We start from the raw sequence: 23,750 nt of genomic DNA, 5'->3' as shown, positions 1-23,750 counted from the left end.
ACCTGCCTGCCTGCTGGAGAGGGAAGGAAGGAACAGGGAACAATGACGCCCTTGTGAAAAGCCAAGGTTTTTGTGTGTTTGGTTTTGTTTTTTAAGTTTATTTTCTAATCAGGTCACTCCTCTGCCTAAATCCTTTCAGTAGCCAGCCACTGCTTTTAGGATAAAGGTCAGAAGCCCTGATATGGCAGATGAAGCTGTGTAGAAAGCCTCAGTCTGTCTCTTCCCACTGTCCCTTTCTTTTTTTTCTTTTTCTTTTTTTTTTTTTTTTTGCCACACTGAATGCAGCTTGTGGGATCTTAGTTCCCCGACCAGGAATTGAACCTGGAACCTCGGCAGTGAAAGCGCAGAGTCCTAACCACTGGATTGCCAGGGAATTCCCCCACTGACCCTTTCTTTAAAGTTCCTCAATCATGTCCACACTCTGCACACCTCAGGCCTGTACATGCTATTCCCTCCACCCTGAATGCTTTTCCTTCCTTGTCACTCAGTTAATTCTAACTCATTCTTAGTTTCTCAGCTAAAACGTCACTTCCACAAGCTGAATTTGAGCACCATCAGAAAAGTGTTTCCCAGGGCTTCCCTTGTGGCACAGTGGTTAAGAATCTTCCTGCCAATGCAGGGGACAGGGGTTCGAGCCTGGGTCAGGGAAGATCCCACATGCTGTGGAGCAACTAAGCCCCTGCGCCACAACTACTGAGCCTGCGAGCCACAATTACTGAAGCCCGCACACCTAGAGGCCGTGTTCCACAACAAGACAAGCCACCGCAATGAGAAGCCCACGCACCGCAATGAAGAGTAGCCCCTGTTCTCCGCAGCTAGAGAAAGGCCCGTGCGCAGCAACGAAGACCCAACGCAGCCAAAAAAAAAAAAATTAAAGTGTTTCCCGATGCCTCACGTGAATCATCTGTCCTTAAAAGCCTTCACAACTCCTGATACTTTCCCTTTATTTGAGTGAGTTTCTAATGATGCATTTGTGTGATGATTTAATTAATGTCTGTCTCTCCAGTCCTGCCTTGCTTGCTGTTTTAACCCAGGGGCCAATGCATAGACTTATATTAAGCAGATATACCTGCCATGTGGGGAGAGCTCCATAAATATTTGTTAGATAAATAAATGAACACGTGAAATAAGTGTTTGCACACTTAAATATTTAGGATTTTTTTTTTTTTTGTCTGTGCCCGCACAGTTTGCAGGATCTTAGTTCCCCGACCAGGGATTGAACCCGTGCCCTCAGCAGCGAAAAGCCCAGAGTCCTAACCACTGGACTGCCAGGGAATTCCCTATAAATATTTCGTTTCGAATAAAGGGAGTAAGAAAGATCCTGATCCATTTCCCTCTTCCTCAGTTCTTAGCAGTGCCTTAGTCTGAGGATCCTGCCCCAGAAGCTGACCAATAGTAGAGCTAAGAGAAAGAAGAGTGGAGTGTGAGAAACTCTTAGACTCTGTTGGGAACTTGGCCACCAAGCGGTTTTACCCTCTACAGCTGCGCTGCCCAAAATGGTAGCCACTAGCCACGTGTGCTATTTAAATTTAACTAGTTAAAAGAAAATGAAAATTTTAGTTCATCAGTGTCATCGGCCACGTTTTTCATGCTCAATGGCCACATGTGGTCAGTAGCTACCATATTGGACAGTGCCGATGTAAAACATTTTCATTATCACAGAAAGCTATATTGACTAGTACGGCCCTAGAATGAAAAATAGCCTCTTCTGCACAGAAAAGAGGAGGTGGGGAAGAGACTCTGCACCTATTATTATCATCGTCTGTATTCCACATAATTCCAGGTGCTGCAGCTGAATGTTCTTTATCTGCAGCTGAGACTCCTAAATGCTTCCCATTAGAGTGTTTACAAAGATGAAATTTGTTATAACACATGTTCAGGCCCTTAGTCAGCGCTCAGCGCTCAGTAAACAGTAGCCGCCATCAAGGAACCCTCCCGCACTGCTGGTGGGAGTGTAAATTGGTACCACCTCTACGGAGAACAGTATGCAGGTTCTTTAAAAAACTACAAACACAGCTACCATACGACCCAGCAATCCCACTCCTAGGCATATACCTGGAGAAAGCCATAATTCGAAAAGATACGCACACCCCCTGTTCACTGAAGCACTATTTACAATAGCCAAGACATGGAAGCAACCTACATGTCCATTGACAGAGGAATGGACCAAGATGTGGTGCATATATACACTGGAATATTGCTCAGCCATAAAAAAGAACGAAATAATGCCACATGCAGCAACATGGATGGACCTAGAGATTGCCATACTGAGTGAAGTAAGTCAGACAGAGACAAATATATGATATCGCTTATATGTGGAATCTTAAAAAAGGGTACAAATGAACTTATTTACAAAACAGAAATACAGTCACAGATGTAGAAAACAGACTTACGGTTACCAGGGGGTAAGGGGGAGGAGGGATAAATTGGGAGATTGGATTAACATATATACACTACTATATATAAAATAGATAACTAATAAGGACCTACTGTATAGCACAGGGAACTCTACTCAATACTCTGTAATGGCCTATACGGGAAAAGAATCTAAAAAAATTGTAGATAGATAGATAGATATAGATATATAGACATATAGATATATACACACACATATGTATATGTGTATACCCATATGTACGTATAACTGATTCAATTTACTGTACACCTGAAACTAACACAACATTGTAAATCAACTCTACTCCAATAAAAATTTAAAAAAACAAAAACAAGCAAACAAAAAAACAGTAGCCACCATTGTCATCAGCTGTAAGTTAAAGTGGTTAAAATCAGGAGAGGGTCTGGTATAAGTTACTTAACTTCTCTGAGCCCCAAGTTCCTCATCTCTATGATGGAGATAATAGCCCTCACGTCCTGGTAAGGATTAGATGGAACATTTTGCAGAAAGGGATTAGTGCAGTGCCTACCATGTAGTACGTACCCCCAAACTGTTAGTTATTCTTCTTTTATTATTGTTGAGTGCAACAACAAATTTGATTTTCTCAGAGATTCTCAGAAATTGGATTGCAGCTGTTAAAACGTTCCAGGTGTGTGTCTAAAGCTGTGAGGATGTGGCCAGCAGTGCTAACTTCCTGAAGCTTTCATTCATTCGGTTTGCTGAGGGCTGGCAGCCCAACCTGTAAGTCAAATGATTAGCAAGAATCGGTTAAATTCCCTTTGGTCTGACCCACATTTCTGAGATGCCCAAAACTCCTCACTAGGCTGAGAAGTGCCTGACATATGTGGTATGTCAGAATTCTTCAAAAAGAATTGGGTATCTTTAACAACTGAGCTTTTAATTTGGCCTCAACGAGATTCCCCTAATGTCTCCTGTCAATTCTGCTGGCTCTGTTTTCTTCCAAATTTTAGACTTGTTTCCATAAGGCAACCACATTCCAAACAGGATATGTATGTTTGTATTTGGAGGGTGGAGAGTGGGAAAAAGAAGGAGGGAAAGGATGTTTAATCTGATATCAAGTTAAAACCAAGAGAGGAAAAGGGTGGATGGCAGACAGGGATCCCTAATATTTATGGAATACCCATTATTTGCCAGACAATATTCTAAGCACATTTTTCTCATGGACTTTTTTTTTCTTCTTTTTCTTTATTTTTTTAAATTCAAAATTATACATAACTACCCGGTCAAAATGTAATCGGATTTAAAGTGTACAAAATTTAAATGTATGTTCATCCAAAAAAAGGTGAATGACATGATGTAAAAAAATTTAAAAATTCAAATTATTTTTTACATTTAAAAAAATGCTCTTTCTTCTACCATAGTCAAAGTGCCCTTTCAAAACTAAAAGGCAAAATGAAGTTATAGTTAATCACTATCAAATTTTTAGTCAAAGATATTAAAATAAGCTGAATGTTTTATTAGCTTTTTAGAGAATTCAGTGACGTCTTCCTAAATAATTTTATAAAACTGTTCACGCTCTTTGCATTCAATGTTCATCTATTTGCCGATGAAAAAGTCTATTTCATGCTTCCTGGAGATAATGTTTGGATCTCTATACATATACATTTAAGGGTAAAATGAATTCCTTAACATTACAAAATGTTCCTCAGACACTGGGCAGCGTTAGTGAATGTGGCGCTGGTTGACGAGGATCCTCAGAACCATGAATTGGAACACAAAGAGAAGCAAGAAAACGGCTGCTTGGTACTCTGGGAAAGAATACTTTGTTATGCAAGAATCTTTTGCATTCACGCTTAGAAGGAGGATTTGACAAGTTAATTAATTTGTCTTTTCTCTTACCTAAGCATTCCTGCCACTCAAATCCTTCCTGCACTCCAAAACTGTGCCTCTTTCACATGCAAAACTTCTCAGTATTCCTATGCAGGCGCCTTCTGCTTCCAGGCTCAAGGACAACAGATGCGAGGAAGTGCGTCTCAGGCAAGGGCTTGATCCTGCTGGGTAGAAGGGTGAAGTCCAGGTTTACGGGGTTGCCCTGTCTGAAGCTCATACCAGGTGACAAGTGACAAGTGACAGAGATGCCCCCGCCTCCACTTTGTCTTTGAGCGTTTATGACACGAGGGATTCTTTAAACTGTGGACCCCAGTGTAGGGGCTCCTTTGGCCTGAGGCCAAGGGTGATCCTGCTTTAAAAACGAATTAAAGAGCACGCAGTCTTTAATGGGAGTATCAAGACTATTCTTAAAAGGCAATATTACAGTGAACTCTCAGTAAAGATTGAGCTAGAAGGCCATGTTATAAGGCAATCCTTCTGCTCCAAACATTTCACATGATAGTTTAGAAATAAAATACAAAGAGAAAGTTTAATAAGATGGTGACCATGACCACTGCCATCTCACATTATACTCAGTAATTGACTGAGTTGCAAAAGAGACGTACGTGTGAGAGATAAGGTCAATAAAACTCAAAGAACGCATAGGAAAGTATCTTTACAAACACGGGCTAGGCAAAGAGTTTTTAAACGGGACACATGGAAACACTAAACATAAAATAAAATACAGACAGATCAAACCCATAAAAGTAAAAGCTTCTGATCATCAAAGGACACTCAAAAGAGTGAAAAAGCAAGTCACAGACTAAGAGATTTGCAACATATATATCCATCGAAGGATTCAAATCCAGACTGTACAGTAAAAATCTACCACAAAACAATAAAAAATGGGTAAAAGACTAGCACAGACATTTATTTCACAAAAGATGGACATCCTAGATGCCAAGACGCAAATGAAAATGTGCTCAAAGTTATTATGCATGTTGTAAATGCTAATGAAAACCACAAAGAAATATACTACTCGACAACCACCGAAATGGTGAAAATTAAAGAGATCGACGGTACCAAAGCTTTATGAGGAGGGCGGTGCTGTCATCTTCACACACCGTGGGCAGGAGTATAAATTGGTACAATTATTTTGGGAGGGACAGGACCTATTAAAGCTTGACATACACTTTCCCTATGATTTAGCAACTGTCCCCCCTAGGTATATACCCTGGAGAAATAAGCATATACGACAACGAAAAGGCATTATAAGAATATTCATAGCAACTTTATTCATAGTAGTAAAAAACTGGAAATGTTCATCAACAAGAGAATGAATAAACAAACTGTGATAGTCATATAATAGAATACTACACCACCATAAAAATAAGTGACATATGGCACATGGAGCAATATGATAGACATCATCAACATAACAGTATTCCAAAGAAGAGCCTGACAACATGAGTCCATGCTCTATGGGCATATTTACATGAAGTTCAAGAACAGACAAGACTAATCTATGATGATGAAGCCAGAGTAATGGTTGCCTTAGGGCACTGACTAGAAAGGGGCCAAAACAGCCTTCTTGGGTGTTGGGAATATATTGTTATATCAGTCTGGATGGCGGATGACCAAGTATATGCATATATAAACATTCATTGAGCTAGACAATTAATAAGAACATGCTTGCTCCAATGTTCCTAGCAGCACTGTTCACAATAGCCAAGGCATGGAAGCAACCTAAATGTCCATCGACAGAGGAATGGATAAAGATGTGGCACTTATATACAATGGAATATTACTCAGCCGTAAAAAGGAATGAAATAATGCCAATTGCAGCAACATGGATGGACCCAGAGATGATCATACTAAGTGAAGTAAGGCAGACAGAGAAAGACAAATATCATATGCTATCACTTATATGTAGAATCTTAAAAAATGATACAAATGAACTTATTTACAAAACAGAAACAGATTTACAGACATAGAAAACAAACTTATGGTTACCAAAGGAGATGGGAGATGGAGAGATAAATAAGGAGTTTGGGATTAACATACATACCTTACACTACTATGTATAAAATACATAAACAACAAGGACCTACTGTATACCACAGGGAACTATAATCAGTATCTTGTAATAACCTATAATGGAAAAGAATCTGAAAAAGAATAGATATTTATGTACAACTGAATCACAGTGCTGTACACCAGAAACTAATACAACATTATAAATCAACTCTATTTTAATAAAAAAATTTTTTTAAATTAGTGTGTTTACTACAGGCTTTATTTTGTAAATGTTGAAAAACATGAACAAGAAGGATACAGCCTGCCTTAGAGTGTTTACTTCTGTGGAGGCAGGCACTGGGAAACTGAGATAAAGGGACTTAGGAAGGAGGATTTCTTAAACTAATAATATATATCTCGCCGGCAAATGAAAACATTAAGAAAATGTGGCTGGTGGATGTACAGAAATTAAATCACTCCCTTTATTTTTCTATATGTTTGAAATACTTTATAACAACATACACATTTTTGTGCTTTGGGAGGATGTTACGTTACTATGCTTCACACTTTTGTTTGTTTGTTTGTTGCTTTCACCCAAAGTGGTTGCTGATGTATAGCACCTACTTTATAAATTTTGAAACACTCCACTCTGAGCTTTGATTTTAGACCCAGAGGGTCAGCCAGCCAGGACTTAAGATTAAGGACTTGAGGAAACAGATTTTCCCTTGATAAGGAGACCCTAAACTAGAAAACCTGTCCTAAAAATCTTTTTCTTAATTTGTGAAATCATGTGTATGAACACTTTTATAGAGTTAGGGAATTAGACTCCCTCTTACCTTTATTTTAAACAATAATCTGGCACTCACATTAGTAAAATTCATGATATTCAGATTGTTAGAGAAAATCTAGGTCATACCAAAGTTTGGTTCCTTGGAAATTTGATTTTCTTATATAATTTTCAAGTTGCTCAAAGAGATAGATATTCACATAGTGCTTTAGAAAAGCAGTCAGCCATTTAGCCGGAGTTCAGAAGAAGACTTCATTTCTTTTACTTATTTTGTACCTTCATTGTAAATGGTAGGTAGGCTGGTAAAACAGTCATATGTGTTAGTTATTATAAACAGAAAACAAAAGGGAAAAAACCCTCTCTCTTTACAAGGGCAGTGCTCAGGCAAACACATTTAGGCCTATTCACATTAGATATGAAAATTGCTATGAAGAACAACTAAAAATAAAAATGAAAAAAATAGCACTAATGGTATTTGCTGCAGAGTTAAGACTCACACTGGAAATCATGATTTAATTGCAAAGATGCTTGAAAACCAGGGACGGAGATTTTCTGTTTCCCCATCCTAGGATTCATTTCCTAATTGTTTTCCAGTAATTTTTCCTTAGACAGATAGATTTTATTTTAGAGGTTATTAAAATAAATGTCCAGTGATCGCAGCCACTTTCTCCAGTGGGAAGTTGGCCCAAGCCTAAGGCATCTGTCTCCTCCTTCTTTATTTTATATCCTCATCGAGCTGTTGTCTCTAAATAAGCAGGTGGCTGTGCTGGGAGGGAAGGATGCCAGTCATTGGCCACACACTGGGCCAAACCTGCTGTGATACCCCCTTGTCCAGACTAGTCCTCAGAGTCTGCATCCTCAGTGGGGACAATTTCAATCCATCTGTGGGCTTCAGGATGTTGGTGTATTATAGAAGGTGGGTAAGAAGGAATATGGCAAAGAGGTACTAGATGTTGGAGTAGCAGAAGATGGTCCCCATCCTTCCTTTCTTAGATGGGAAGGCATCTCCAGACAAAGGATACTAGATGAATAGGGCCAGCCATGCTGTCTGGGGGAAGGTGTCAGGCAAGACAGCAAATGCAAAGGCCCTGAGGCAGGAAAAAGCTTCCTGAGTTAGGCTGGAGTAAACCACACACCTGGGAGAAGGGCCTGGAGAGGTAGGCCTTGCCAATCAGGTTATGGGGTTGTGATTGTATTTTCAATGTTATGAGAAGCCCTTGGAGGGTTTCAAGCAGGGGGTTGTGGGATCAGGTTTGCGCTTACAATTTTTTTTTTTATTTTTGGTTGCATGGGGTCTTAGTTGCTGCGTGCGGGCTTTCTCTAGTTACAGCGAGTGGGGGCTACTCTTTGTTGTGGTGCACGGGTTTCTCATTGTGGTGGCTTCTCTTGTTGCAGAGCACAGGCTCTAGGCGTGTGGGCTTCAGTAGTTGTGGCACACGGGCTCAGTAGTTGTGGCTCACAGGCTCTAGAGCACGGGCTCAATAGTTGTGGCGCATGGGCTTAGTTGCTCCGCGGCATGTGGGATCTTCCTGGACCAGAGCTTGAACCCGTGTCCCCTGCATTGGCAGGTGGATTCTTAACCACTGCACCACCAGGGAAGCCCCTGCACTTACAATTTAAAAACTCTACCATGAAGAGGGGTATCATGGTAGAGCAAGGGAAGCAGAGTCCAGTTTGCACGTAGAAAAACTACTACTATTTATTGAGAACTTTCTTTGAGTGAGGCACTGGGAATATAAAAATGAGAAAAAGAAGTTTTACTCTCAAGGGAGCCCAGTAAAGGCAAGGACATTTAGGAATCGGCTGCAAATCTTTCTAAATCTTTCTCTGGCTTTTGCATTTTTATATGCATTGACTGAACACATAGAGAATTGTACTTATATGCCAGTGTGAGTTTGCTTTTAATATAGATGGTATTGTACTGTACAGGGTTCATTCAGCAGCATTTCCTGGAGATCCACCTATGCTATTACATTTGTATAATGGTCATTCTTTGTGACAGCTGCATACTATTCTATAGTATTAATAAGCCAGAACTGACCTCCAAGAGTCAACCTGCTCCCTCAATTCCTACTCCCCAAGCCTTTTCTTTCCTAATTGTGGTTTGCTTACCTCAGCAAGTTGTGTTAAACTAAATGAAGAGGTAAATTGAGGTAAGCTTGAACTATGAGAAATTGAGGTTACTCAGAAATAGCATGGGAATTGCAATTTAAGGAAATGCAAACCACAGCAAGCTAAGGGCAACTGTGCTGGTGTGTGGGTGGGCTGTATTTATGGGGTGGGGGAGAGCAAAGACGGGGAGTCTGGTTGCAGTCCAAGCAGTAAGTTCATTGGCTTGAGGACGGGAAGAGACTCTTGGCGCTTTTTCATTGGTCAGGAGGTAAATCTGGGTCTTCTGTATAACAGCCTTTAGGGCAAATCAGTCTCTCAGTTCTTAAGTTCCAAGTTCCGTTCTTTTCAGGGCACATGCATGAGATTTCCATTTTAGATGGACATCCTTTCACAGTTGTGAATACTTTGTAAATGAACACATTGCCTTTTCTTTTGTTGGTGCTCACTTCATAAAAGGACTGCACACAGGAGCTCACTAAATGCTCACAGCAGCCTGATTATGCAGAGGCAACAAGCCTCCTGAATCCTTTGCCCTTGAACTGTCCTTGCCTGCTGCTCATAACACTTTGAATAGGGCCTTGAAACTGTGGGCCTTCAGCCTAAGGCAGTATGTCATCTGGGTGCTCTGAGCAGGGAAATAATGAAAAATAATGTTCAGTCGATGTCACAAGCCATTCACCATTCAGACAGTGATGGTTTTCAGGGCCGGTTGAAATGAGGCTGTTTTCTTCTGCTTCAGAACATCCTGGAAATAGCCTGCCTCCTGAATTCTGGGGACAGCTTGGGAGGAAGGGGTGATGGGTGAGTTAATATTGAAGCTGGGCTCCCCCCCCTGAAAATTTTATGATGAAAATTTCAAACATAGAAGATTTTAAAAACCGCACAGTGAACACCCATATACCTACTACCTAGATTCAACTCTTAACATTTCACATTTCACTCTACTTGCTTTATCATGTTCATCTGCCTATTAGCGCATTCACAGATGCATCAATCCATCTTTTTTTTTAAACATCTTTATTAGAGTATAATTGCTTTACAATGGTGTCTTAGTTTCTGCTTTATAACAAAGTGAATCAGTTAAACATATACATATACATATGTCCCCGTATCTCTTCCCTCTTGCATCTCCCTCCCTCCCAGCCTCCCTATCCCATCCCATCTTTTTTTTTTAATGCTTCTTAAAGCATACTGCATATATCACGACACTGCACCCCTAAACTTTCAGCAGGAGCACCACCAACTAGACTTTAATATTTAAAATTTTTTTAATATATGAGGGATATTTTTATCCACTGAAATGCACAGATCCCAAGGGGGCCATCAGTTTGACAAATGCCTACATTGTGGAACCTAAACCCCTATCAATATCTGCTGACATCATGATATTGGACTTTGTTCATGGGATCTCAGTCTTTAAGACTCCCATCCAGCTTAGGCAAGAATCATAAAAATCTGCAAAACACCTCAGTAGAAAAGAAGCCCCAGGTAACTGTCCTGCTGGAACCAGAGAGTCTACAATTTCAGACCTTGAGACGGTACTCAAGTTGGGAGAGGTTATTTCCTTTTGTGCTGTCTAATGTCACTGTCTGGATCTACAAACTTAAAAAAAAAAAGTTCAAAGTCAAAAGAACACAGAGAATCTAGAAAAAGGATAGAGAAAATTAACTGGAAGAAACGGGATGGGAAGGGGAATATTTCCAGGGAAAAGCACATTTCTGCAGGCAGTCTGGCCGGAGCTGGGGCAAGAGCTTTAGGGTATGTAAAGAATTTGATAATACACACATTATGACCCATATTATACAGAAATTGTGACTCACATTACAAAAGCAGGGCACTTGGGAAGGGTCCTGAGATACAGTGCTGGGCTTTTCAAAAACTGCTTTAGAGAGGCCAACCAAAGGTGTACAGTTTCAAATGAAAAAAACTGAAACGTGGTCTCCGAATTACTAAACACCACCTTCATTGTCATCAACAATGAAAACGACAGTTAGCAACAGTTTCAACAAAGTTGAAAACGCTGAGTCGAGTTTTTTCCTTTTTTTTTTTTTTGAAGTTTGAGGCCAAAATTAACACATTCTTTTGGATGCTGCTTAATTTTTTTTTCATGGTTAATATGCATGCTGGTGATATCAAAATTGAAAACTATGGAACATTATAGAAAAGAAAGTAGTGAGGTTATACTCCCACTGTGCAGAGATGAGACCTATTAGCAAACTTTTCCCACTGCGCTTAGTTTTCATTGTGACCCTGCTTTTGGGACGACAGTTCTTTTAACAACCAGCACTTTCAAACAAAAATTACAGAAAATATCGATTAACAGTCTTTTCCTTCTTCTGGCAGATGCAATCCAGAAATTGATTACAGGATGAAAGCGTTCTCAATTAAAAGAGAGAAGGTGGACGGAGAAGTATCTAAAAAGAGAAATGGAAAACATCACGCCTTTATTTTGGTGAATTGGCAACAAAGAAAAGGATTAGCATGGTCGGGTACTTTTCAAAAATATTTTTTTTTTCTCTGGCTCCCGCTAGGGTGGAGGAAGTTGCCTCTGTTCCGAATGAGGGTGGAAGGGAGCGGAGGAACAAATGATGGGAGTCTCCCCCGCGCTCCTCCCGCGCCCCCTCCCTCCGCCGGGTCATCTTGGGGGGGCGCGGGGTGGGCTGCCGAGACGGAGGCGGCCAGCAGGTGCCTGGGCTCCGGCCCCTGCCCCTCTCCCCCTCCCCCTTCCCCCGGGGTTGGCCTCGCCCCCTGGCGGGCGAGCGCAGGGTGCCAGGCGCGGGGTGGGGGGCGCGCGTCCGGCAGGCAGCAGGAAAGAGCCGGGGGCCGGGGGGTTGGCCCCCAATCCTACCGAGAGGCCGGCACCCGCCGCCCGCACCCCAGGACCATGTCGGCGGCCCGGGCGCCGAGCGGGGCCCCGGGGAGGAGAGCCGGGGGAGGGCGTGTGCAGTGGCGGCGGCGGCCGCGGAGCCGCTAGTCCCCTCCCTCCTGGGGGAGCAGCTGCCGCCGCCGCCGCCGCCGCCACCGTCAGCGCGCGGGCCGCGGCCGGAGCGAGCCGGGCGGGTGGCGCGCGGGGCAGGGCGGGGGCGGGGAGGGGGGTGGGCGCTGGGGCGGGAGGGCGCGGGGGGAGGGTCTCGCGCTCCTGGCTACCAGAGCCCGAGAGGGAGACCCTGGCGGCGGCGGCGGTGGCAGCGGCGGCGGCGCCTGACACTCGGCGTCTCCTGCCGTGCTCCGGAGCGGCATGTCCGAGGCTGGCGGGGCCGGACCGGGCGGCGGCGGGGCGGGGGCCGGGCTCGGGGCGCTGCCCCCCCCGCCCCCCGCGCCCCCGCCCGCGCCGCCGCAGGGCTCCCCTGGCGCCGCCGCCGCCGCCGCCGCCGGGGGCTCGGGCGCCTGCGGACCGGCGACGGCGGTGGCGGCGGCGGGCACGGCCGAGGGGCCGGGAGGCGGCGGCTCGGCCCGGATCGCAGTGAAGAAGGCGCAGCTGCGCTCCGCTCCGCGGGCCAAGAAACTGGAGAAACTCGGCGTCTACTCCGCCTGCAAGGTACGCGCTCGGCTCCCGGCCCGCCCGAGGGGCCGCGGCCGGGCCCGCGGGACCCCCTCCCCCTCCCGCCCCCGCCTCCCGCCCGGGGCCGCGGCACCGCGGAAGTGCTGCTGTCGCCCGCGCCCAGTTAGCTGCTCCTCGAACCAGAGTGCTGTCGGGTGGGAAGGAGAGATCGCCGGGACCGAGAGCCTTTCCTTCCTCCCCCTTGGAAGGAGTTGCCTCCGCCTCCGAGCTCCTGGGCTGCCCTGGGGCTTTGTTGCTCTGTAGGAGCTCGCCGGAGGCGCCTCCCAGGGAGTGGAGCGGGGCCAAGGCAGCATCTTTTGGGGGACCTGAGCGCCCTCCTCTCCTCCACCGAGCCCCACTGGGTGGAAGGAGTGAGGCTGGAATAGGATTCTGGACTCCCGGCGCTTCGGGAGCTCGAAGGGGCGGATTGCGCGGGCTGGGCGGCGCAGCCCCAAGCTAGGGTCCTGGAGCTCCGGGCGCCCTCGGCCGGGGGCGGAGGCGCTGCGGCGCGCGGTGACAGCCCGGTCATTACTGTATTTTTACTTGTTTAGTTGAAACGCTGCCCCAGCCTCTCGGGGTGTAAACAGGATTTGGCAAGGTGACGGCCCAGCGCGGCGGGCGCTACTGCTTAGTTTGAGGACGCGCGTTTCTGGCCATCCCCTCTCCACCCCAGCTCCGGGCACCCCGTCGCCCCTTAAATGCGGATCCAGATGTGGGCGCCGTGCTCCCGGGGTGGGAGCACTGCCCGAGGCCGCGGGGCAGGCTGGCCCTGCGCTGTCAGCAGCGGCTTTGTTTTGACAGGGTGACAGCTGAGGGGGGCGGGGACTTGGCCTTGTCAGCTCCTGCGGCCTGTGGCTGAAGCGGGGAAGAGACACACACACTCACACACCTCCCCTGTGCTCCTCCCGCCTGCTGCAAACAGGGTCAAGTTCCCAGATTCCAATTTCCCACAGCCCAGATGCAGTTGGCCACGTCTGAATTTGGGCGTAAAGGTTATTAATCCTGCTAGAACCTCGCACCCCGGTGATGCTGTTTTTAGTATTTACAGGAGCTTCTCAACCTCAGTGGAATATCTGTACTTCCTTTCTCCACGTCATTCACATCCTCTTGTGTATGTTGAGCACCTACTGTAGACCCTGCACTGGTTCAATACATATTTGTTGAGTGAAGGTAGGATCTAGCCCAGTGCTTCTAAAACTTTTGTGTGCACAGGACTCTTCTGGGGAGCTGGTTGAACGCTGATTCTGCATCAGGAGGTCTGGGATGGGGCTGAGAGACTGCATTTCTAACAGACTCTCAGGTGATGCGATGTTAGTCCACCGACCACACTCCAAGTAGCAAGACCCTGGTTCAGACCTGGACAATATAAGATTATCCCATTTGAATTCAGCCAAGAAAGTGAAACTGTGAAACAGTAATGCCTCATGGTTGGCGTTTCTGAAGACAGAATGCAAAAATGATCCAGTGGGGAGTGTGCTTTTAAGAAAGGTGAAGGGGTAGGAATTGGCTATGAAGGGCATTTGACAAATGAGAACAAGACCGGGAGAGTAGTGGGCCGAAGGGAGAACTGTACGGAGATAAGAACGGGGTCAGTTACTCGGTTGACGTGGCATTTTGCAGCCGGAGTGGGCTCACGTGGGAGCCGTGTCAGCTCTGTGTTTCTGTTCTGGCTTTTGATTGGGTTCCCATCATGAGCATCTTCTTTCCCTGCTACCACCTTAACATCTGAAAACTTTCCGCAGTTTTGGTTCTGTCTAAAACCATGAGCATGTGTGTCCTGCTTTGATATTTTTGATCCTTTCAAATTTCCGTGAGTGAAATGTAGCGCCTTTTCTAAAACTTGTAACTTCAGTGTTTCATGTTCACATTCACAACCAAACCTATAGGAAGGGAAAACCTCTCTCATTTAAGGTCTCTCTTCCTGCCCCTGGGAGACTCTGAATGTGTCCACTTCTATTTGCTCATTCATTCAGTAAGGATCCCAACCGGATGCCAGGCATTGTGCTAGATGCTGGGACAGTGACACCCAGAATCTGTCCTTCTGGAGCTACTGACCGTGTGTGTGCATGCACTTGCATGCATGTGTTGGGTGAACCAATTACAATGAAGTTCGAAGAACCTGCTTTCTTAGAGCGCTGTTGGAACTCAGAGCAGGGCATTCACGGGCAGGAGGCACGAAGGGTGGGTGGGGTAGGACGGGCTTCCTGGAAGAAGTGTCAGTGGCTGCTAAGGACTCTTAGCGGGGCAGGGTGCGGTCAGCTGAAGCTTCTTGTAGTGGAGAAACTGAAAGTAGTTATGAAAGCTTGGAGTTGGGCCAGCGGGAGCTAAAGTCCATTGGCGGTGGCCACTAGATTGGTGGAGGCGGGTGTGTGCGGCCAAGAGGGAATCCAGGAATCTTAACATTATCTCAGATTTGCTTTTGTTTTTTTTTCCTTCCAACTGTGCTTGATTGAGTGTGAGGAGGTGCAAGCCAGTACAATCTGTATTTCTTTCTCAGCTTGTCTCTACCCTCTATGTAAGAATGCCCCAAAGGACAGATTCTCCTACCTTTTGTCATTGACTGGCCACTTAGCAAGTTGGAGAGAATAGAGAGGTTAGGGAGTGGGGAGGAATCTGGGAAGAGATGAAGTACTTTCCTGGGGGGGGCTACTGAAAGAAAACAGGTCCCAGACCTGATAAAACATCTGGCCTTTAAACTTCACAAATGAAACAGAGAAAGAAGGGAGCTAGCTCACAGCCAGGGAGGTGCACCACAGCCCGGAGAGAAGGGAAAAAAAAAAAAAAGAAACAAACAAACTTGTTTTGCAGGATCCAGAGTAGAGCTCTTTGAACTGTGTCCTGGCACAGGTTGCTCATGTGACACAGCCAGACTGCTCATTAAAATTGTAAATCTGACCATGCTCTGCCCCTACTTAGGACCCTTAATTTCTCTTTACGAGGGGTCCACAAGACCCTGTGTGGCCTGGCCAGTGCTATCTCTGGCCCCCTTTCAGGGCCTTGCGTGCATGGTTCCTTTCTACCTCAGGGCCTTTGCACACACTGTTTACTAGCACCAAAAGCTCCTTTTGCCTCACTTTCTTTTTTCCTTTTTTCTTTGTTTTGGGCCGCACTGCGCGGCATGTGGGATCTTAGTTCCCCAACCAGGAATTGAACCTGCACCCCCTGCAGTGGAAGCACGGAGTCTTAACCACTGGACCGCCAGGAAAGTCCCTTGCCTCACTTTCAAACGAACTCCCAGCTCTTCCCGCAAATCTCAGATTCCTTGCGTGTCCTTTACAACCCTGGCCAGCCTTCCCATTCTAAATGTTTGGAACCCCCTCTGTACTTACTTTTCCTAACTGGTGCTTTCATCATGATTTTTAATTGTGTGATTATTTGATATGTGTTTGTCACTCTGAATAGATCCTAAGTGATGTGGTTATTGACTGGATGAATGAATGAGAGAAGAGAAAACGGAGGAAGTGATTAACTGTTAGAAGAGCAGTAGTGAAATTTTAGCCTGACCACTTCTTGACAACTGGACAGAGAGGGTTTTTTCTCACGGATGTGCATAGGACTGGATTTTTAGTGTTATAAAAGGAGCCCCGAGTAAATTATGAGTAGCCCAAATCCACATCTATTTGAATGAAAATGTAATTTAGGTAGTAAAAAACCAAAAACCAATGACCGACTCTTCCTAGTGAAATAGGCCATTTTTACAGGAGGGGAGGCCGGAGGGAGTGGTGGCCAAGAGCCACCTGAGTTCACATTTCAGGTCCAGCTGTGTGACCTTGGACAAGGACTTTACCTCAGCCTCCATTTCCTTGTCTGTAAAGTAGGAATAATAACCCTCACCTCACAGCCTAACGGTGAGGATTTCAAATGAGCTCCTGTGTATGAGGCATCCAGCAGGTGTCTAGTCCACCCCATGTTTTCTCAGCAGCTCAGAGTAGGGGATACCCTGTAAACTTGGGAGTCAAGAAAGCACATGGGGCTTAGTCTCCTATCCCAGCTCTGCCGCTTTATGGTCTTGGGCACAAGTCACTTAGTTTTCCTCTGAGCCTGGATTGCTTCATCTCTAAGATGGAGACCATGACTTCAACCTTGAAGTTCAAAGGTGGAAGTTTCCCCAGAGTTCCTGGAACCTAAACGTGTTGGGTTCATGCTGGCAAAATGAAATTGCCTGGTGCTAAAACAGAACTAGAGTTACCGATGTAGAAAACAAACTTATAGTTACCAGGGGGGAAAGGGGGGGAGGTATAAATTGGGAGATTGGGATTGACCTATACACACTCTACTATATATAAAATAGATAACTAATAAGGACCTACTGTGTAGCACAGGGAACTCTATTCTATCCTCTGTAATGACCCATATGGGAAAAGAACCTAAAAAAGAGTGGATATGTGTCTATGTATAACTGATTCACTTTGCTGTACAGCAGGAAACTAGCACAACGTTGTAAATTCACTACACTCCAATAAAAATTAAAAGAAAAGAAAAGAAAAGAAATTGTCTGCTTCCGTACTCAGTGTTCCAGTCAGGGGCTGCAAAGCAGTTATGGAGAACTTTGATTCTGGGCTGAGTGCCTTACTTAGAGACTGACATAGGCACAGGACTAGAAAATTAGTCTTCATTTAAAAAATAATGGTTTATAATCTAGAAGTGACACTGACTGTTGAATATGCAGCGAGCACAGGCAGAGGCACCACCATAAGAGAAAAAGCTTCCTACGTTGGCCAGGGGGCTGCGAATGGGGCACTAGACCCAGCCTTCACGTTAGGGGGGGGTCCTGAATGCCTGTGTTTGTATTTGTCAGTCACTCCTTCCGAGAGCAAGTTTCCAGTGTTCAGTGTCTAGAGCAGTGGCTCTTACCCAGGAGCTGTTTTGCCCCCCAGGGGATGTTTGGCAAGGTCTGGAGACATTTTGGGGTGAGGGAGTGCTACTGGTGGCTAGTGAACAGAGGCCAGATGCACAGGCCAGCCCACGACAGCCCCGCCGACACAAAGAATGATCTGGCCCCCGTGACAGTAGTGCCGAAGTTGAGAAACTCTGCCTTGGAAGAAAATCGTATTGCCCCCAAATACCATAAATACATTTGCAGTGGAGGAGAAACGAATGCTTTTCATGTTAATTTGAATAACACTCAGAACCTGAAAAATCTCGCTTTGTGAATCCTGGGCATATTTTTAAACAGCTTTATTGTGGTATAATTTATAGATCATAAAACTCAGCAACTGTAAGTGTGCAGTTAGTTGTTCTTGAGTAAATATGTACAATTGTGCGTGCATTACCACAGTCCAGCTTTATAACTCTACCATTCCCCCCGCCCCCCTACCTCCGCAAAGGTCTGGTGGTTCCCCCCCACCAGTTCCCCCCACCGTGGGCAACTTTTTAAGGTGATATTTTATAGCAGTTGATTGTTGGTTTGCAAACAGAAACCCAATTGAAAGTATCTTTCTGGAGACTCTTAGATCATCAGTATTGTTACGGCAAAGCACAACACAGGACGGGGGGTAGATTAAATGTTTTTAAAAACTCAGTCTCTAGCCACATAAATCTAATGCAGACGATTATTTCACGTGTGGTAACTTCTCTAAAAGGTGGTATCATGGAGCCAGGCACACAGGCAAAATGCTTCACTTGGCAGGCACCATGCGGAAAGCCAGAAAGATGACCAAATTGAATTATGTGTCCTCCTAAACTTTCAGGGAAGATGGAAAAATGCAAGCCTGCAAAGCCTTTGGATTGCAGTTTGCAGTTTTCTGTAACTGGAAAAAGTAGTTTATAGGGCAAAACAGTACAAAATCTGCTGAGGACTGTTTTGTTTTAGGAAGCTCGTGCTTGCGTATAGCATTTTGTGACGCAGTGCTCGTGGGGTTTTGTTTGTTTGTTTTTACCATTCAGTAGATCTCAACCTAGTTACCCGTCCACGTGGGCAGGATTTAGTTCTGTGTCCATTTAATTCTGTAAATCCACAGGTCTGACCCGTCATAGGGAACGTTGAGGGTAAAAGGGTGAAATATACAGTTTCACGCCAGGTACCTTGGAACAATCAGAACATCTGCTTCTCAGATGAAAGACCTGGATACTCAGCACAGTGCCAATAAAACTTGGATTTCCAAGGCTGAGCGGCTTCCGATGGAGTTCGTTTGTTTCTCCATGAGAGGAAGATAGCTATTTAGGAACGGTTGTCGATGGCTTCCGGCTCTGGATGGTTTCCTACACTCCTAATCTGATTTGATTCGAGGGTTCGAATCTGCCACGGCACCTGTGGTAGAACTGCAGGCGTGCCGACCACCTGACGACCTGGAGAAAACCTGGAGGATCACTCCTCCCACCCCACCGGCTGGCGGGTGCCCCTGGGCAGTGTCTTAACTGCCTATCTCTCAGTTTCCTCATTGGGGAAGCGGGAGGCGAGGTGCCACCTCATCCATTTACCGTGAAGATGAAATCATCTAGCCTATGTGACGGTTCTTGGAACACAGGCATTCCACAGATGTCTCTTTAATTTTTAAAAACTTTCCGTTGGTATCAGCAGTTTTGTCGTTGGTGTTTTGCCACTCCACCTGGGGTAAGAGAAAGGCAGGCGAGGTCATTTTACTAGCAGGGAACCGGGACCCAAAGAAGTTCAGCAGCTTCATCCAGCTGCAGGGGTGGCTCACGGGGAAGCTGCCCACAGAGGCTCTCTTTCCCACGTGTCCTCTGCGTCCTCTTCCCAGGCATTCTCATGGGGCGGAGAGGAGGCTGTCCTTCCAGATGGTTTACAGAGGGGACTTCACTTGTGGCAGGCGTTCTCCTGCTCTCATTTGATGTTTATTGTACTCCTGTTGAGAGGTATGTTCAAAGGCTTTTGTAGTTCATTGAAACTGCAGGCCATAAGGCAGGCAAAATGTGTTCTTTATGACTGGCCCAGGGCAGACAGATGCACGCCCTTGATGGTTTTAAAGCTGACAATCAAGAATGGTCACTGGGCTGGCCCGAGAGAGTTCCCTGCTGAAAGAAGATGAAACAGACATCTACTCGGGGTGTCGGAGGTGCCAGATGTGCCAGAGAGGTAAGGAATTGCCCGTCCTGGGTATTTAGAAGTCCCCAAGTAGCTCTGTATAAGACTGCTCACACAGCAGTATTTCAGCGCAATCCAGAGGAGTCATTTTTTTAAAAACTGTGATTATGCAGACAGTAAAGTGCTCAAAGCATCACTATGTATGAGGATCTGGGGGATGAATTTTTACATATGCATGCGTCTATGCAACTGCCGTCCAGATACAGCACCTGTAGAGTGTTTCCAGCACCTCAGGGGCCCCCTTGTGCCCCCTCCCCACCTCTGGTAACCCTTATTCTGATGGTTATTGCCAGAGATCAGCTTTGCCTCTCTGAAACTTCCCATCAGTGGCACCGCACGGTTTGGACTCCTTTGCCTCCGGCTTCTGTCACTCCACGTGGCGTCTGTGCGCTGCGTGTGCATTGTTTCCTATAGCCCTGGTTTGTCAAGACACATGTGTTTAAGCTAAAAAACAAGTTAAAAATTGCTAACCATGTCCAGAATGGAAGTCATTGGATGTGGACAGCTTCCTAAGATGAATTTTAATTAGGCTTTTGAAAGAAAAGATGGGAATTTGATCTCTGGGTGTACTGGGAAGAACCCACGAGGGCAGGAAGGTGGACAGGAAATCCAGGAGGCGTACTGGCCGAGCAGACATAGAGAAGGATTGGAAAGGAGAGGCAGAATGTTGGGGGCTGTGATGTCACAGCTGCGGAATGCCCAGCCTGAGTCCTTTCTTCTCCCCGTGAGTCTGCGTTGGTGAGCCCTTACTGGTAAACATCACGCTAAGTCCTGCTGCAAGTTGACTGGAGTTATACACTGTGTCCTGTCAACCACGCAGAGTCATACGTGTTGGGTGCAGTGGCGGGGTTCCTAGAAGGCTGGCTGGAGACAGGTCCAGAAAGCTCCAGTGGGTGCTGCCACCTCTGTTATTGGCCTAGGGGATGGAGATGCAGGACAGAGAATATTTCTTCCGGTTTATCCCCACACCATCTCCAGAACTGTGTGCTGAGGCCACTAAGGGCCACCTTCTCCCCAGGAGTGGCAGTGAGGGACACAGATTACTAGACAGCCTACAGTTTTTCCGTAACAGCTCATCCTTGAAAACTTGTATTAACTATTTAAGATGAGCTTACTATTTAATGGGATCCTATGGGCCATAAAGCAATCTTTTCTGTAACTGATATAGTTAACACAACGGGAGTTTCATCTTTTTTACTTGTGTGTGCCTGTACATGGAGGTGTTATACCTATACCATGTAGTTATTCATGTAACATTTGCTCCTGCCCAAACCCCTTATGACACCTCATCACCTAGTTATCATCGAACTAGAATCAAATCCTTTATAAGGATGAATTGCTTTCACCTCGGGCTTCTAATTGGCATGCCGGTACCCCCTGCATCACACACTTTTCTTTTCCAGGTATTGGTGTGGCTTGTTGTTAAAACTCATTCTGGTCTGTTCTCAAATGCCAGCTTCTCAGAGACGCCTCCTGACCACTCCCCCACCCCGCCAAAGTAGCAGTACCCCATCACTCCATAATTTTACCTTGGTTTGCTTTCCTTTATTGCATTTGTCAGTACTTGGAAATCACATATAGTTTCTTGTCTGTTTCCCTTACGACAGTGGAAGTTTCCTGAAGCAGGGACTTTGGTTCATTCCATATCCCAGGTCCACGGACCATGTACACAGTGGGTGTTCAGTCCATATTTGTTGACTAAGTGGGTCATATTCACAGGCTTTGTGAGGTTGGAGGAGAGGAAGTTTTGTTTTAAAGACAAGGAAACTGGCACCCAGGGAGGTTTCGTAACTTGCCCACAGCTGTGTGGTCAGCAGCAGGGCAGCCCTGAGCTGGGGCTGGAAGAGCATCTCCAGGTACTCAGCTCACGGGGACCTGATGACACGCGGTACTTGTCTGATAGCCTGGACTTCTGCTCAAAACAGAGCAAGAAGGAATCAAACCCGCTTTTAATCCTCCTCTGAGTGAATGATGTGAATTTCTCTAACCTGCAAACCCGCATTTCCTCCTCTGCAAATTAAAATGAAATTTACACAAGGGGATTGTGAATATTGTAAGACCAGCGGGTTAAAACCTATGGGGCGTGGGGGGGAAAGGCCCTACCATATATTCTAAAAGTCTAAATTACGCTAGTGAACAAAAAAGATTGCCTATAAAGGTATGTTTTCTAACTACTATTTATATTTTTTGTTCCTTTGCTGTCCACTTAAACTAAAGGCTACAACAGGCTTTCTTTAATTTGTTCTTCTGTTTGTACCCAGAGGCCTAGACACAGGGCTTATTATTATTATTATTTTAATTAATTAATTATTTTTTGCCTGCATTGGGTCTTCGTTGCTGTGCACGGGTTTTCTCTAGTTGCAGCGAGCGGGGGCTACTCTTTGTTGCAGTGCACGGACTTCTCACTGTGATGGCTTCTCTTGTTCTGGAGCATGGGCTCTAGGCATGCAGGCTTCAGTAGTTGTGGCTCGCAGGCTCTAGAGCACAGGCTCAGTAGTTGTGGTACATGGGCTTAGTTGCTCCGCGGCATGTAGGATCTTCCTGGACCAGGGCTCGAACCCGTGTCCCCTGCATTGGCAGGCGCATTCTTAACCACTGTGCCACGAGGGAAGCCCTGGGCTTATTTTTTTTTAATCAGGAGACAAATGTATTGATTTTGGAACAAAGTGGGAACGATGTCGCTAGTGATCCTTGGCCTGACACACCACCTAACCTTAGGAGGAGGCCTTCTGTAATATCTTCAGTGACCTCAGGTGTGTGGAGACATTTCCATGAACTCTACACCATCCTAACCAGCCCCCGCGTGCCCTGGGTCTGTGCAGCCGTCTACGAGGCTTCTGTGGTACACAGGAGATTCCAGAAGTACAGGGATGATACCTGACTAATACCCTAGTGATTGATGGCAGCGGCAGCCCTATCTATTGTTTGCATTCGCTCTAACAAGCTGGTGTTGAAACTGGCTGGCAGAATGCCAGGGAAGCCAAGGTCAGCGTACTTTGAAACAGCGAAGTGAGTCATGGGAGCCAGGACTTGCACATTGCACATACCCACAGGAGCACCTGACCCACCCACCTCCAGGGGAACATGTATTGGCTAGCTGCCTGTGCCCGGCTCTGTCCTAGGTGTGTGGTGAGTGACAAAAGGACGTGCAAGCCACAGGGAGTCCTCATCTTGCTGGGGAGACAGATGTGAACGGAAAGAAAAATGGAAGCGAATAATCAGGCACGAAGTCCGTGCAAAGAGAAAGCGTCACGAGCTGGGGTGGGTGGGAGCGGAGGTGAGGGGCCCAGCCCAGGTGGAGTGAACGGTAGAAAGCAGAGTGGAAGGGAGCAAGGCATCAGAGCGGTATAGAACGCGGACCTGGGCAACAGGTTGGCCCAGTTGGAATCCTGATGTGCTGCTATCGCTCTGAGACTGTGGGGAGATTCCGTACCCTTCACAAGCCTCCATTTCAGAGCTGTAAAGTGGAGAGAGTGTTACTGTCAACTTTTCCCATTCATCCAACAACTTGTTCTTGAAATGTGTCAGGCGTTGGTTTAGATGCTGGGGATACAGTGACAGATGGGTCCTTGCTCTTAGAGAGCTTGCTTTCTGGTAGCAGAAGGAGACGGTAAACAAGAAAATAACAGAAAGTGGCAAGTGCCACACACACAGAGAATGAAAACAGAGACATAGATGAGAACCCTTGGGGAGCTCCTTCAGATGTGTGCCTGGAAAGCTCTCTCTGAAGAGGGGACACATCCTGGGCCAGAACGATGACAGGAAGCCAGCTCTGCGTGGGGTGCGAGGGGAGAGGGAGGTGCAAAGACCCTGGGCCCTGAGAGGCCTTGGCAGGGTCAAGGGCAGCCAGGCGACCAGCGCGGCTGGATGGGGGTGGGCGTGGGATGAGCATAGATGAGGTGAAGAAGGAGTAGATGGGGCCAGATTGCCAGAGTATAATTTTCACCCGGTGAAATGATCTGATCTCCACCTCTGAGCAGTTTCAACAAATGCATATCAAGACCCAAACAGTTACGTCACCCTA

At 46.1% G+C, this 23,750-nt stretch overlaps 1 protein-coding gene across 2 annotated transcripts in view; it reads left to right on the top strand.

Moving 5' to 3' along the window:
- The first annotated feature begins 12,292 nt into the window (after positions 1–12,292).
- Positions 12,293–23,750, top strand: part of KAT2B (lysine acetyltransferase 2B) — a 102,408-nt gene continuing 90,950 nt past the window's right edge. Inside the window, exon 1 of one of the 2 annotated variants that reach the window (XM_067737379.1) lies at positions 12,293–12,678. In XM_067737379.1, the coding sequence (XP_067593480.1) occupies positions 12,379–12,678 (300 nt within the window). In that variant the 5' untranslated portion in view covers positions 12,293–12,378. The remainder of the gene's footprint in view (positions 12,679–23,750) is intronic. The other variant, XM_067737378.1, reaches the window with a different exon arrangement.

The sequence above is a fragment of the Pseudorca crassidens genome, chromosome 5, assembly GCF_039906515.1.
Source record: "Pseudorca crassidens isolate mPseCra1 chromosome 5, mPseCra1.hap1, whole genome shotgun sequence".
In the NCBI taxonomy this organism is placed as follows: Eukaryota; Metazoa; Chordata; class Mammalia; order Artiodactyla; family Delphinidae; genus Pseudorca; species Pseudorca crassidens.
The sequence above is the reverse complement of the archived record's forward strand: the minus strand, read 5'-3'. Positions and strand labels throughout refer to the sequence as shown.